Here is a 15,569-nt window from a genome sequence, read left to right as displayed (position 1 = left end):
TCCAACCAGATCCAAGCAGTAAAAGAAGTTCAGTGGAGGAGGACTGCAGTATTAAAGTCCAAAAACGCCACTGACTTTAATGTCTCTCTTCATGTGAACAGTCCTGTATTTAGGGTCAGGTAAACATTTTGCAGGCTTCATATCAGACTAACCTTCAACTGTTCCTGAGTATAAGTGGGACAGATCGACTGATGTCGGGCCTTTTTCATCGACCAGCGTGAATTCTTCGGAAAACCCAGCAGAATCCTGTTTCAGAAGCAGGCGGAACGTTCTGATAACAACAAAAACACGAAAGGTTCGCAGATGTGGTCAAAGCCTTGTAGCAACGCCAAGCATGCAAATCAGTTAGCAGCTGGGGAAAAAGGGATAATAACAACAATTGCATCTGTTGATGTACAAAAAATGTAGACTGTTTACTTTGAGGCTTCTTTTTCAGAGCAAGATCCTAAAGAGCTGCTTTCCTGGATGTTAGTTGTCATTTTAGTCATTCAAAATCTTGGCTCATCATACAAAATCCAAAAACTTCAGACAGAGCGGGGAAGTTTCCTGTATGCACCTCACATCTGGAATGTGTTGCAACAACGCTTTGAACTTTGTTTATATCAATGGGTTTCACTGTCAGATTCAGTTTTCAGTGTCTAATCTTAATCACTGAAAGTGTTTTTGTCTTGATTTTCAATTGTTAAATTTTTCTGTATTCTGTTGTATAGGATGTGCCTCGATGCCATTGAAAACTAAAGTTCTCCCTCTGTCTTCATCCACAGGGTCTCCGGGTTGAGACACACAGGACACACCAGCATGCACATGCCGTCGTACTGAATGGAGAGACACATTAACTCAACAGTAATGTTTTTGGATTACCCGGAGAGAAGACGCATGCATGGGGAGCTGATGCAGAAGGACCTCCTTTCTGCAAGGCAAAAGTGATACCGACTGCACCACCGTGCAGCCCAGATGAAATAACGAATAGAAATAAAGTGACATTAAATGGAGATTTACCGATTAAAAGCGGTAAAATCCAAATCCAGTGTATATGCCTGAGGCTGTGAGGCTCTCCTGGCTCTTATGTGCTTCCTGTGGAGATCCCCTCTGTCATACGATAAGACTTCGTAATGTTTTATAAAAGGACTGATGCTTATCCCAACACCTGGAGGGAAAAATAGGGAGAAAAAAAATCTGAATTTACATGTATCATCAAGCTGGAAACTTGTTGGAAAATAATATTTATGTCAGTCTTGAAACTGCCGGGCAGATTTGTTTTTAGTCAGCTAGGGGGAAAAACCCTTCAAAATAGTTTATTCGCTCCTCTCCGTGTTGTTATGGTGGTGGCTTATTGGAGGCATTCTTAAATAAGTGTGCACCCGCCATGGATCCTAGCTAAGCTGGTTAAGCACCGTCTGCGCTGTTGACAGGTTTTGCATGTATTTTTCGCCCTGCATTCCTACAAGGACACGTTGCGACATGTCCAGGGCCAAAAGAGGCCAGTCAGCAAGAGTTGAAGCAAAACAATAATTTCATGGACAATGTAACAATGGACACAAATAGAGGTAGATGGACGCAAGTAACAACTTCACTTATTCAAGATGAAGTGTGGGTTAAAACCCACACTCAGACAAACACACGAATCTCCACATTCCTGCTGCACCCTACCTGTAATCCATTCATGGCAGCTGATCAACAGCAGCATCAGCCAGTAGTGTTGGGCCGCCATGTTCTCCTTAATAAAGTGCTTTTATCTTCTTTCCTTTTTGCATAATGTTTTCTCTTAATCTTCAACTGGTCCCTGCCTTCCTTTCTCATCCCTTTACTCCTGTCTTCTCTGTTCAACAGTCTCATACCTGCGGTCTTACTCCGCTGGAATGTGTCTGGATAGGAGGTTCAAGCCACAGCCAAGCTTGGTGCAATGAACAATCATAATGTGGACGGGCATACTCAGACTTGTTTCTCTGCATGTTACACAGTCATAGGAATTTTTTCGAAAATTAACTTGGAGGAACGCCTTCAAAGAAACAGAAGAAAGTAGAAGGAGATTAGACGTACAACTTTGAAACTATTGTCATTGAATTTTATCTTCCCTTTTATTCTGGCAAATCTCAAAATGTTTTTATGAGAGTCAAATTACCTATCCAATATTTTTTTGGATAGGTAATTTGAAGAAGATTTGTTCCGAATAGTCCGAACACACAGAGAGATCTGTAAAATGTATAACTTACAAAAAGAACATTTTTATGTCCCCATATCGTGTTTGTTTTATTTCTGTGATCACCTGACTATGCAGTTCGATGCACTACAGTCAGTCTATGAGTGCCACCAAGTGGTAAGATATTTATTTTTTCAATTATTAGAAAGGTTTGTCACTGTCCTGCTGAGTGAACCACTTTTAAGCAAACAGCATGCTGAGGTGAGATAATGTTTTATCAATGCAGACACAGTGCCTAACGCAGCATGAGATTAGAAGAAGTTATCAGATTATTTCTACATTTGAAAACCATCTATGTACATTTATTAGTGGGGTTGTGTGTGGAGAACATAGAAAATTTTGTTTCTGGTGTGTTCAAATAATCTCTGACTGAGTTGATGCTCAAATTACATATGCTTCATCAGAAGTGTTGCTTACTTGAAGCCTTGTTTCATCGTTCAAGTGCCAGCAAATACACAGTAGAAATAGAGATAAAATATCAATTTTGGATTCAAAGATTTATAGTTTTACTTGTCCAGAAGATGTCATCCAGTCATCACAATCACCATTCAGAAACTATATATTCCAAAATATCAGGCCCTATTCTTCAGATGTTTGTTATCCTTAAACATTTTACAACTGACTGACTTCTGTTGTCATGAGAAACTTCACTGGGACACATCTATGGCTTCATAGCAAGTACAAACACGCCTATATTTTAAATCCAATAAAGAAAGTGGTGGTTACATTAGAAATGTCAAAAGTTAAATATTGTGAGTTATTTTTCCCCATATAAACTGCCTCAAGCAAAAACGCCTCCCACTTGTCTGATTAATAACTGAGGAATTGTGCAAAAAGTGCTTGTAAATGTAATAAGGAAGTACTACTTTGTGTTATTCACACTATGTGAAAGATATTGCCTTATTTTAAACTGAGCGTGACTGTTTTGGATAAAAATAATATCCTGAAAGGAGGAACTTTGACATCAGTTGACAGAAGAAGGAAGTGAAGGAAAAAGTAAGACAAAGGTTTTTGACCTCGAATAAATGAAACCGCTTTTCATTCTGCCAGAAAACACAACAGATGTTTTACAGCAATAGGAAGAGCATTAAATATTGCGTCCAATAAAATAAAATGTATGTTTATTCTGCTCTGGGACATATGTAGTCATACATAGGAGTAAGAGCGGCATTATATCTCAACATTTATAGCAGGAGACCGTTGTCAAATATTTCCTTTGTCTCGCTTTACTGGCTCGGTGTTGCAGACTTTTGTCTCACAGATCATGCTAAGTACTTTTGATGTTTCTAAAACGATGCTTTGTGTGACATGGGCTCCTTTCTGATGTGTTTATGTGAGGGTGGAAATGTGTCAGACCTAGTTTCCCCACATTAAACGAATTCTTCACTGAAAGGCACTAAATTGCAGCGGCTTGCAATGTAAAATCATCAACACCACAGGCAGCTGAGCTGGACAGTCTTCAAAAACACAACTCCTGTGTCAAAACAAAAAGATGAGAGCTTCAAAGACTAAGAAAGTCTGATGATGATGTTTATCACACAATGTGCAATAAAACATACTTGGATATTACATGTTTTCTTGAGAACTGAACAAGGCAGGCTTTGGATGAAGGGTTATTGATGTCTCTTGCCAAATTAGGCCAGAAATGAACAGACAAGTTAGGATTTTGGTCTAAGGTTATAGTTTTACGTTTTGAAATTGAGATGATCGAAGAATAGTCACACCTTTGCACTTTCCATTCTTATAAAAGCCCTAAAAAGCTCTTGAAGTGACTTGACATTAAGTTTTTTCAAAGTGCTCACGCCGTCCCCTAAAGAGTGTTGCCCTAAGCAGGGAGTCACATCACCACAAAACCACCATTGCTCTTGTTGAATACAATATTATGTTATTGAAGCAATCTGGGGCTCAAGCAAGAGATAGACTTTCTTCCACCAAACAATTTGCAGGATTTTTTTTATTCCCTCAGAGATTTACTTGTAATTAATAATTACATGATCAAATGAGGAATATGTACCGGATTAGAAAATCTAGAGTATTTATAAACTTGCTAAAAATGTCATTACACTGTTTACCTTAAAGATCACAAGTCGGCCTGGACAGACAATTTGTGAAGCACACTAAAATTAACCAGAAAAGTTTCAGAGATCAAGGTCAAAGTTTGTAAAAAAGTTCTAAATCTTTGGAACAAAATAGTAGCTCTGTTCATAATACAACCTACTTTTAAGTTATGATGAAATTTTGTTTTCCATTTTCACGCGATTGAAATTTTTGATAACCAGTTGAATGGACTTGGCTTGTTTTGGATCACAAATAAAGTTATTTAACATCCACATCTACAACGCTACTATTTTCGCACTGTATCAACAAAGGCTGGTGTCCAACCTAGACATATCAACCTCATAACAGATTTAAAACTTGAGACAAGATGTTGGCAGCTGAGAACTTCTATATACGTCATAATACACCTCTCCCTTTTTAGGCTCGGTGTTTTACAGCCTAGTTTAGAGTTTAACCTCCCCCAGCCTTTAATCATTTACTGACAACCCCCCACCCAAAAAACCCCTCCTGCTTCAATCTGATTGGCCAAGAAGGAGTCACCCGGATCCAGACCATGACATCGCACACTCAAACACACCCACAGCCACACATTTACCCAGCTGCAACCCCCAACACACATAATCACTATGATGTAAAAATATGATTCTATATTTTAGCATTCAGTGGTTTCATGTGACCTTTTGGAAAAAGGAAACGCATCTCATCATTCATGTTTTTGTTCTTGCTCCACTTATGAGCAATTACAAGTTTGTTTTCAGTTATCTATTTTAATATCTAAAACTACATACATTTAGCTCTCTCACTTGCACAATGAATACCTGCAAAATATCATTAAAACTTTACCTTTAATATCTGTATTTTCAAGTGCTATGAGAGTTCTGGAGGACGTTGACTTCAGACAGAAGGGTGACTGAAGCTCAAGGCTTTTTTAGGAGATGTGATTTTGTCTCAGGCTCAAAAAAATACTTCATTTTTTACACACACTGTAGATTTTTATACAAGTTACAAAATGAAATCCTTGATACATCTGAAGCATTTTCATGTGGAATTTATCACTGCAAATTTTTCATACATGCCTCAGTGTGAGCTCATGTTACTTTTTGGCAAATACATATTTGCCAGCAAAGAAAAACATCTCTGTAATTGATCCTGTCAGCTCTGGGAACTAGTCCATGTATATATTTTCTGCTCAAAAAAATATGCTGTTGTCTCCTCCTCTCATTCTGCGGGTGGTAAAATTCTCTTGAGGTTTTCGCATCTACTTGCCGATATTTTTCTGTGTTTTTTGGTTTCTTTTGAGGCTAATTCAAGCCAGCACCACTCATGTCATCCAATCTGACTTTCCAAATGTCTGGTATTTGGAGCCACACGAAGATCATGGGACAATTAGTACGACCCAAGATAGTTTTTTTCCTGCTTCTCTGGGAGTTCACAGGTTATGAGAATTATCAAATCAAATCGTTCTGCTGACACAGCCAAGTGTTAACCCCTTCACAGACCTGACCTACTTTACACAAGGTCAAGCCTTTCCCTTCTTTTGTATGTGGGCACAACACAATACCCACCCTGTGGAACACTCATAATGAGCACATTATAGCCGAGGCTTTGACATAGATCTGCCATCCGTCTCTGTCTGCACATCATCTGATTTCTTTGCATGGACTCTGACAGTGAGGAGCGTGGCAGCCATAATGTGGTATTTTACATAATTGTCAGATAGATACTAATATTACATGCTAAGGTATTTCAAAGTTACAACAACTCAATGCTGACCTTCCAAAACTGGCAAATCTAACAAAAAAAAAAAAAAAAACGCTTTAATTTCTTTTAAATCTTTAGCTTTGGAAAATCTAAAGGTGAAATATATTTTATAGCCTGATTTTTTTTGGAGCACAGCAGGTTTGGAAATAGATTATGATGCAATGCTGCCCCCTAGAGGGAGAAGATGCAAAGAAAGCAACAACAACAAAACACTTGATTCAGGTTGTGTATTTATCTCTAAAGTTTTAAATGCTTAGATCAGCAATGATTACTATTACTAGCTATTAGACAGACTCATTTGTAAAATGAGTCAAATTAATTTTAAATATAGTTTCTCATTCACAGAAAAAAATTTGTTTTACATTTTCGAAGTAAGTAATTATTTAATCATGATCAAATCTACCACACCCCAAAACAAATTTCCATTCAATTAAACCTCTGGTGATGTTACAATTATAAAACGTTTTTGTCTTTACTTCATCAAATACAACATTTTACAACTTTTGAGAAGATTGTAGTAGTAAAAGCATCTGATCCATACTCCAATCTGGAAGATGGCGGTAGTGCACCAAAACGTTGTTTACCAACCACAATAAAAAAAAAGAGAAGAAGAAGGCGACCACGCAGACGACAACAAAGACGCGTTCTTCTGTCAACCGTGAGAAATGAGCAAGCGGGGAAAAGCACTGGAGGCAGATTTCAACCCCAAAGTTCTTCTGTACAGATTAGGTTTGTACGTTTTTATCTCAGTAATGGTTTAGGAACAGTTTTCTGTGGGTACTGGATAGACGAGCCCATTAGAGGGAATGTTATGGATTCCGTGTCTTTCCTTTAACTCTTTTATCTGCTTACACGCACACTGCTGCTGCTTACGTAACCATAATCACACGAGGCTGTCGCCAGTCAGACATAAACAAACTGAAACTGATTGCACTAGCTTTTAGGAAGGGTACAGAATGAGGAGACGAATAAAAACTAAACTGGCGCTGCTGTCTTTGCTTCACCTAGTGTCATCCGTTCAGTTCAGGCCGAAGTCAAACATTTTGGTTTCAGAGCTGCTAACACAGCACAGGTATTGTTGATATGAATATAAAGTTGCAGTGGTTTATGATGTACTTAATGATTTTCAATGGTCCTGCAGATGTTCAGCAGAAGTTAGTGGTGAAAGAAGATGCTCCGGAAGAACACAGCCTGAGTTTTGACCTGGAGGGTCCAAAGCCCCTCATGCCAGCTATAAGCGAAGAAGATGGAGAGTCTTTTCTGTTTTCACACCTTCGTCGACACCAAATGAAAGATGGAGAATTTCCAGAAGACCGCTGTGGAGCTGCAAGATCCACTAGAAATCAAGGTCGTGCAGATTACTCCAACTCCTCAGAGACTGAAGTCACTGAGGACCAGGGTGATAATGATGATGATGTAAACAATCAAAGCTTTGAAGAACTGAAGCACTTGCCAGATTCTAGGCCAAAAGCTAAAGACAGGAGAAATGACTGGAAGGGGAGCCCTTCAAGCAGAGGTTCTTCAGTCTCTGTGGATAAAACCAAATGTTTTACAGCAAATAAAAACACAGACTCAATGAGGAAAGGTCAGGTAGAAATGACGTTTAGGTCTGGTCACAATGGTAAAACATGTAATAGAAATCTGAACTCAGAAAGACACAAGCAAACAAACTCAGAACCAAACCAGTTCTGTTGTAAGTTATGTGGACACACATTTGGCTACAAAAGAAATTTAGACTCACACATGAGAATCCACACTGGAGAGAAACCTTTCAGCTGCGATGTTTGTTCAAAAATGTTTAGTAAGAAAAATAATTTGACCTCACACATGAGAATCCACAATGGAGAGAAACCTTTTAGCTGTGATGTTTGCTCAAAAATGTTTAGTCACAAACATCATTTGACCTTACACATGAGAATCCACAATGGAGAGAAACCTTTCGGCTGCGAAGTTTGTTCGAAAGTGCTTGGTCACAAACATCATTTGACCTTACACATGAGAATCCACACTGGAGAGAAACCATTAAGCTGTGATGTTTGTTCAAAAATGTTTAGTAAGAAAAATAATTTGACCTCACACATGAAAATCCACACAGGAGAGAAAAATTTCAGCTGCGAAGTTTGTTCGAAAATGTTTAGTAGGAAAAATACTTTGACCTCACACATGAGAATCCACAATGGGGAGAAACCTTTTAGTTGCGATGTTTGTTCTAAAATGTTTAGTCAAAAATATAATTTGACCTCTCATATGAGAATCCACACTGGAGAGAAACCCTTCAGCTGCGATGTTTGTTCGAAAGTGTTCAGCCACAAACATTATTTGACCTCACACATGATAATCCATACTGGAGAGAAACCGTTCAGATGCGATATCTGTTCGAAAATGTTTACTCAGAAAAATAATTTGACGTTACACATGAGAATCCACAATGGAGATAAACTTTTCAGCTGCGATTTTTGTTCGAAAATGTTTAGTAAGAAAAATAATTTGATCTCGCACATGAGAGTCCACACAGGAGAGAAACCCTTCAGCTGCGATGTTTGCTCGAAAGTGTTTAGTCACAAACATAATTTGCTCTCACACGCAAGAATTCACACTGGAGAGAAACCTTTCAGCTGTAATGTTTGTTTGAAAATGTTTAGTCAGAAAAGTAATTTGACCTCACACATGAGAGTCCACACATGAGAGAAATCTTTCATCTGTGATGTTTGTTTGTAAATGCTTAGTCACAAACATGATTTGAACTCACACATGACAATCTACTCTGGAAAGAAATATTTCAGTTGTGATGTTTGTTTAAAAATGTTCAGGAAAAAAGTACACTGGGTGGAAACTGAATCATGTTTTAGAGTTTGTCTCCAGATATGTTGTGGTGTTAAAGATAATTTTTACTTATTTGTTCATTTCTCTTCCACTTGGTTTTCATTTACATTTAATCACTCTGTCCTTAGTTGCAGGACACTGACTCTGGAGGACCTATAGCTTTAGAATACTTTATTTGTATAGCGGAAGCATGTTTACTTGCTAATTAAATTTTTAGAATTTGGATGTTTAGGTTAAAGCCTGCCTGCTGTGGATGTTTTTTGTTCAATAAAGTAAAATGTCTATGTGCTGTATTTTACTTTCATGGCTTAAATATGCATCATAGTAATATAAAAAAATGGTCTGATCAGATTATTTAAAGATCTAAACCAGGGAAATTCAGAGATCGATGATTGGCTGATGCTTGCATGACAAACTGATCTTATCCACTGACCTTATCGATCTCCACAAAGGTCTGAAAATCAGCCACTGTCCCCTTCTGCTCCGCCGTGATGAGGGATCACTGACAGACCCACCCACAATGTCACGTCTTCATGTGCTCTGTACGCCTCTGTTGTTGTGTCCTTTGGCAAGACACTTCACCCACTTTGGTCAGAGAGCCCTGTGGTGCCGGTGCAGACGGCACCAGAGCAGCTGTGGCTACTGTCCAGTAGCTTGCCACCATCAGTGTGTGAATGTGTGTGTGAATAGGTGAATGACTGAATATAGTGTACAGCGCTTTGGGGTCCAGGAACCATTTACCATTTTAAACATTTTACCAAGGCTAAAAAATATCCTACTGGTAATCTCGAGCAAAGGTCTTCAAATCCAGGCCTTAAAATATTGAAATTATCTACATGTGCTAGAATAGCTTTGCTAAATCCTACTGAAAATTTGAAACATTACAAAAGCAATGTTTACAAAACTATATATGACATCTGGCTGACTTTGAGCTGTTTAACAAAGAAGAATCAGGAAGTTTTTAAGACTAGATTTTATTAAGCTGGTTGAATCAACAGTCAAAGAAATGCAGCTGTACTGTAAAACATGATTGTATCAAATGTTGTCTTAGGATGGCTGAAAACATGCACACTACACTTTTTATATTGTTATATACATCGGAGTTTGAAGTTTAATATAAGAATGTGGGCAATTTGAAAGTATAGTAACAATATTGAAAGAGTAAATGTTTATTGTGTACAAGAAAAAGAATTGGTGTAAAATCAGTATAATATCCTGGTAATCCAGAAGAGGGAGCTGCTCACACATAGTTACTGTACTTGGCATCCAAGCAGCCCAATATTAAAGGGACACCCCCACAAGTAGAAACCAAAATTATTTCCTACCAGGGAGGCAGGGGGAATGGGTGTGGCATGCCAAAAGTGAAATCTTGCAGTGCAAGTCATTCTGGTGCAGCAAAAGAGTGGAGAAATTGGATTATGTTAAAATCTAAAAAAAATCCAAACAAATTTGAAAAGTTGCATGTGAAACAAATAAATAGATATATGTATCTTTGTTTGCATGGAAGAATGACTCTTGTATTAGTACCTAAATGAAACCATATGTTAAAAAGTGCATGAGTATGGCAGTAGACGTCTCCACACACAGCTACACTTTCTGATCAAGAGGGCAGAAAAGTAAACTACAGATAGATTTTTACACTAACTATGGATTGTACAACAGTGACAATATAAATGTTGTGGGAACAAATCTACTGAACAGGAGCAGAACAATCATTAAGTTATTTAATAAGCTGTTATTCTGTCCAGATGTCATTGGGAAGTTCACGCCCTCTCTGGGTAAGCAGCTGGGAGGACTTTCCGAGGCCTGGCTGGGTGGATTAAAGCCCAGGTTGAGACAGAGTGGGAGGACCGCACTGCCAACAGACGCAAACTCGGCCCCCACAGTGGCTGGAGGGGAAGGATGGTCATCTTCTGCAAGCTAATCTTCAGCATGAAGATTAGCAGCCTGGGGAAATTAAACAAGAGGGGGTTGGGAAGAGAGAATTTAGAAAATTTGGGAAGAGAGAATTTAGAAAAGTGACTCAGGGAGCTGCTGAATCGTACAGTAAAGACTTCTGTGTGAATAAAAAAGCTTGCCTCAAGAAGTAAATCTGTAACAGCTGTTCAGTGTCATTTGGCTGCAGGCATCGGCAGAGGGGATTTTCTCATACACCACCTCTTCTACAATTTGGCTTTCATTTCTAATCCAGGAAGGTGTTGATCTATCACAGTACGACCTTTGACCCCCCACATGATTTGATGGCAGTGGCAGCACTTCATGATTCACTTCACAGGGCAGTGCTGGCAGTTGTCAGCAGCATATCAGCAGAATGATACTGCTGCTGCTGGGCTCACGTCATGCATTCTTCCTACTCAGGATCTTGAAGGCTGGCCCTGAGATAACCTCTCTAATACAGCTTTGTTTAAATGGGAACAGCTTTGGCTTCCAAAGCTGTTCCCAGAGGTCAAGAGGTCAAGCCTAATATCACTCACAAACACACAAAAAAAGAAGGCAACTAAATGTTTTAGATCTCTTAATGAGCATTGTCTTATCCTAAAGGCTGACGGACAGGAGCTGTTAAAGCAGAAGAGATTAATTATATACAAACTCTGTGGCTTTCCTCAGCGCTATAGAGCTTTATAGCTCATTATAGCTAATTGTTTTGGTTTTACAGCCCACATCGTTACAGTTTTTCTGCTCTTTCACTCTCATCAGCCTCTTTTCCAGCAGACTCAGTAATTCAGCACCAAGTTGGCAGCCAACTAAGAATCTGGAGTATTCTGATGCTAAACAGCTAAATATTACCCCCAGGAGAAGGCCTACGGAGGTAAAGTAGTCTGGCTTTCAGTTCAGGTGCAAGTTTGAATTGTTTGCAAGAATTTACAGTTAGTTAGAAAATGCAGAAATTAACGATAATATATGTATATATATCCTGAACTATTATGTTTAGTATATTTTGATGTATTTATTGGGATTTTATGACCACACAAAGTAATGCATAACTGTGAAGTGGACACAAATTTCTTTTACAGCAAAACTAAAAAAAAAGAAGACATGTTTTAGCTTTACATTATGCTATAATGCCTTTTCCCTCATAAAAAACATACCTAGAGTGTTATCTTGATTCTTTTATGCGTATTTGAGAAATCATTTAATCTCCCGTGTCAACCATTCAGCTGTGCAAAAGTCGTGGGTGGACCGAGAGCTGTCTTCGAGATGGAGCTGTCACATTTCACAACTGTATTTGCAGCCAAAGGTATTCTTTATACATTTCTTCCATTTTACAACTTTATTGCATAATGTCCCAATAAACAAAATGCAAGTTTGTGATTTTAATCAAGGGATAATAATGGTTTTGCAAAGGATGAGTAACTATTAATTGCTTAAACTTATGAATTGAAGAAGTTATACAAACCACATTAGATCAATCTTATAAGGTCAAACTCTGCGTTTTTTGGTCCGGACAGAAAACCTCAGGTCTTCGTTCCTCCCTCACTGTCAGCCCATCTTTCTGAGAGGGAGCCTGATGAGGAGATAAAGTCTAACTGTGAAAAGACAGCTGTTCATCTGCAGGTCATTATTTACAGAACCACCGTAAACAATGTCAAACAGACAAATGTTGGGTGAAGATAATGGCAGGCGTGTTGAGACAACTCCAAGGTGGGGACACATGCACATACCCAGTGTTTTTGATGACAAAGATAATGATTTAGAACAACAGACGGGTTGCACCATATTACTACAACATTGAGAGCTATGTCTGTTGATTTTTGTCATTTAAACGTAGAGCAGAAGAAATCTTTGGGATATGACAAACTTTAAATGCTGACAGATTCCATGCATCATGATAACCCACTCAGACGGCTGCTTCCTCAACCAGCAGGACAATAAAGACTGCCTCACTGCAAAGGATTCTGTTTCCTTAACAATGTTTTTCCTTTCTTGAGGAAACAGACAAAGATCCCCAGATCTTTGCCACATTTGTGGCATGGTCACAAATATCAGCAGGAAGCTCCAGAACATGAATGATCCAACGAGGCTTTACCTCCATAACCCACACCTACAGTATTGTGAGTATTGAACACTGAAAGGGACAGACAGGAACAAAGTGATATGTTGGTTGTGTTAATGTTTTTTGGTTTATGTTCCATTACATTTGATATAATATGCAGGTGCACATACAGTAATTTCCAATATACACATATTTTTACCAGATGGAGAAGCACATCTAGAGATTCAGCTGTTTTAAATGTTAGATTAAACAGGTTATATGGGTCATCCAAACACTTTCCAGCCAACGATAGGCATGAAGCAAAATACAACCAAACCTTCTTCTGATGGGCCTTTCACACAACATATTCAGTCCAGTTGTGAGAATCTTGTGTGCTGTATGTTGGAGTAGCTAAAAATACATTCTGTGTGGGTCCAAATGCAAAGAAACCACATTTAGTAAAACATTAAATCCTGTCATGTATGCATGCTGTTTGCTCACTTTCTTATGTGACTTTTTGCCATGATATACAGTACATGTCCTATGCTTTTCCTTTTCCATACTTCATGATTACTTGACCATCTTGGGCTTAAACTTTCAGTTTAGGGGCTCCCCAAGTGGCTGAATAACAATTTGCTTAATTAATCTAAAAGTAGATCCTGCTCTCATTCTAGATCAGGAACTTTAAGGGTTCAGCATGTCGAGGTGAGTGAATTTTTATCTGAGCAGAGAATGTCTTTATAGCACAAAGTTAACATTTCTGTAATGTTTGGTTAGTTTTTACATTCATTTCGTGGCAGTGTACCACATTTCCTGTATCTCAGAGTTCTGATAGGCAGGCAAAAAAATTTTCAATGTGCAAAAAGAAATTCTGCCTCATCAGAGGTTGATGTTACAACCTTTGCCTTAGCTGGAGTTTGAAACATAGTAATGCAATATTCAAACAGTTATTTTCTTACAGTAAGGTAGGGCAGTAACAGTGTGACACTGGAATTCATTTTAAGTCGCTGTTTAGGGTAAAATGCAGTCCCTAAAGTTAAAGTCCCTAAAGTTTCATTAGAAGCATAGTGGCTCAGAAAGATTACAATAACACAAATCCATGCTATCTGGTAGTATAAAATGGCATCATTTCATTCTGCTGCAAGACTATATCAAGCCCCAAAACGTCAGTTTCCCTGAAAGCTATGTTATTATTTGAGTTTAAACTCAAGAGCAAACCTACACAGTGTTTTTTCTGCCTTTAAGCACAAATACAGCATCATAAATATCAAGAGACCTGAAATGTATGTGAACGTGTAATTTCCCAAAGAGCACACTTAACTAAGTGGTGCAGTTTGTGGATGCCCTCCGTTGTTTACAGAGCATTCCAGTTGTAGATAATTCTCCCATGTGGTAAAGACCAATGAGGCCTGTTTCCCACACTCCTCTTAATGTGACTCAGACAGTAGATGAGTGCCTCATCAGTGTAAGCAGCAGCAGTCCAATGACTCTGTCATAAAGATACAGACAGAGCCAGAAGTGATGTTTAATTTCAGTCATAAATGCTGTGATAGTGAAATGCTATGCAAATGTGTTTTAACTATCCACACAGCTCTGAAAAAAAGCCAAACAGCTGGGTTAATTAGAAACGGGACAAGTTCCTCTGTCCAAGTTTAGTCTCTGATTATGAATATGTGAAATTATTTGCGAACTTCTCATAAAATCTTTTGAAACTGCCTGGTTTCCTCCCCTGTTCTTACTGTAGCTTTAAATGTGACTATATATTCCCCAGCGAGAAAAATTTTGGGGAGTTTTTTACCTTAAAAGGCCATGTGGAGTGGAGTGCTGGTTTCCTGTGGGAGGGTTTTCCTCTTTCTTACTCTGGAGCTGGAAGTCCAGCCCATCCTCATCCTCACTCACCCTGCCTGTTAAAGTCAGCCCTCCACCCCCTACCCCCCCTCTCCATAAACACATTCACATACACACACATTTTCTACACTGTGACCGAAGTGGTAAAATCCAGCTACAGCCAGATGTATGAGCATGACTCTTTATGTGAGTACACACAGTTAACAGGAGGTGAGAACACGGTCAAACAGGAAAACTCTGTAATATGAGACCTGAAGTAAAGGCAGCAGGCGAGAGGAGGAAGCAGGAAAGAAAGGAAAAACATTGTTGAGGACTGAAGCATGGGAGGAGACAGGAACTAAATTAGAGCCGTCGTGAATAGGGAAGAAGTGCAGAGCAGTGATAATAACTGCAGCTTTACCAAGCGCCGGATGATTTGTGTTGACTGAACGTCTCATCTACCCGACATCCTCTTTGTGAGCCGTCAGCATGTCAGTCAGTCTGTCTGATAGCGACTCCAAGGAATAATCTCCTTATAAGGTCTGAAGAGGACAGAGTTCCTGAAGCTGGTGTGTCATCAGCATGTCATGAATTTACTTTTATCACACACTTTAACCATGTGATTGTGTCTCCTTTGACCTGTATTTGTAGCTACAGCAAGCTACTGGGTGTTAAGGAGATTTTATTACATTGCACTTCTGTGTACTTAGCACTTTCCTTTTCATTTTAGTCAGTTTATTTTTGAAATCTATGAGACTTTTAAAAACTTTTGTATGGTATACAGGAGCAAATTTGGTAATAATACACTCCACTAATCATGCAATGCTTTTAAACTGACACCATCCTGAAGGAGATAGCTGACAGTATCAAATAAAAGATGTTTTGTGATTTAGTAAAAAGTTATAGATTTACAGAGAAGGTAACAAA

The 15,569-nt window shown here is 38.7% G+C and overlaps 2 protein-coding genes across 3 annotated transcripts in view; one reads left to right on the top strand and one right to left on the bottom strand.

Moving 5' to 3' along the window:
- Nucleotides 1-1,881, bottom strand: part of LOC102232731 (disintegrin and metalloproteinase domain-containing protein 10-like) — a 31,017-nt gene extending 29,136 nt beyond the window's left edge. The window contains exons 1-3 of one of the 2 annotated variants that reach the window (XM_005806407.2): nucleotides 1,651-1,881; nucleotides 1,000-1,147; nucleotides 153-271 (exon numbers count right to left, since the gene is read on the bottom strand). In XM_005806407.2, coding sequence (XP_005806464.1) covers nucleotides 153-271; nucleotides 1,000-1,147; nucleotides 1,651-1,711 — 328 coding nt within the window. In that variant the 5' untranslated portion in view covers nucleotides 1,712-1,881. The remainder of the gene's footprint in view (nucleotides 1-152; nucleotides 272-999; nucleotides 1,148-1,650) is intronic. The other variant, XM_023339395.1, reaches the window with a different exon arrangement.
- Nucleotides 1,882-6,633: 4,752 nt separating this feature from the next.
- LOC111609664 (zinc finger protein OZF-like) lies at nucleotides 6,634-9,140 on the top strand. The gene is made up of 2 exons (XM_023339177.1): nucleotides 6,634-6,748; nucleotides 7,161-9,140. Exons 1-2 carry the CDS (start codon nucleotides 6,685-6,687, stop codon nucleotides 8,702-8,704), a joined length of 1,608 nt encoding a protein of 535 aa, XP_023194945.1. The 5' UTR covers nucleotides 6,634-6,684; the 3' UTR covers nucleotides 8,705-9,140.
- The last annotated feature ends 6,429 nt before the right edge of the window (nucleotides 9,141-15,569 follow it).

Source organism: Xiphophorus maculatus, chromosome 9, assembly GCF_002775205.1.
Source record: "Xiphophorus maculatus strain JP 163 A chromosome 9, X_maculatus-5.0-male, whole genome shotgun sequence".
Classification (NCBI taxonomy): Eukaryota; Metazoa; Chordata; class Actinopteri; order Cyprinodontiformes; family Poeciliidae; genus Xiphophorus; species Xiphophorus maculatus.
Note: the sequence above shows the minus strand (reverse complement) of the source record. Positions and strands in the feature narration are given on the sequence as shown.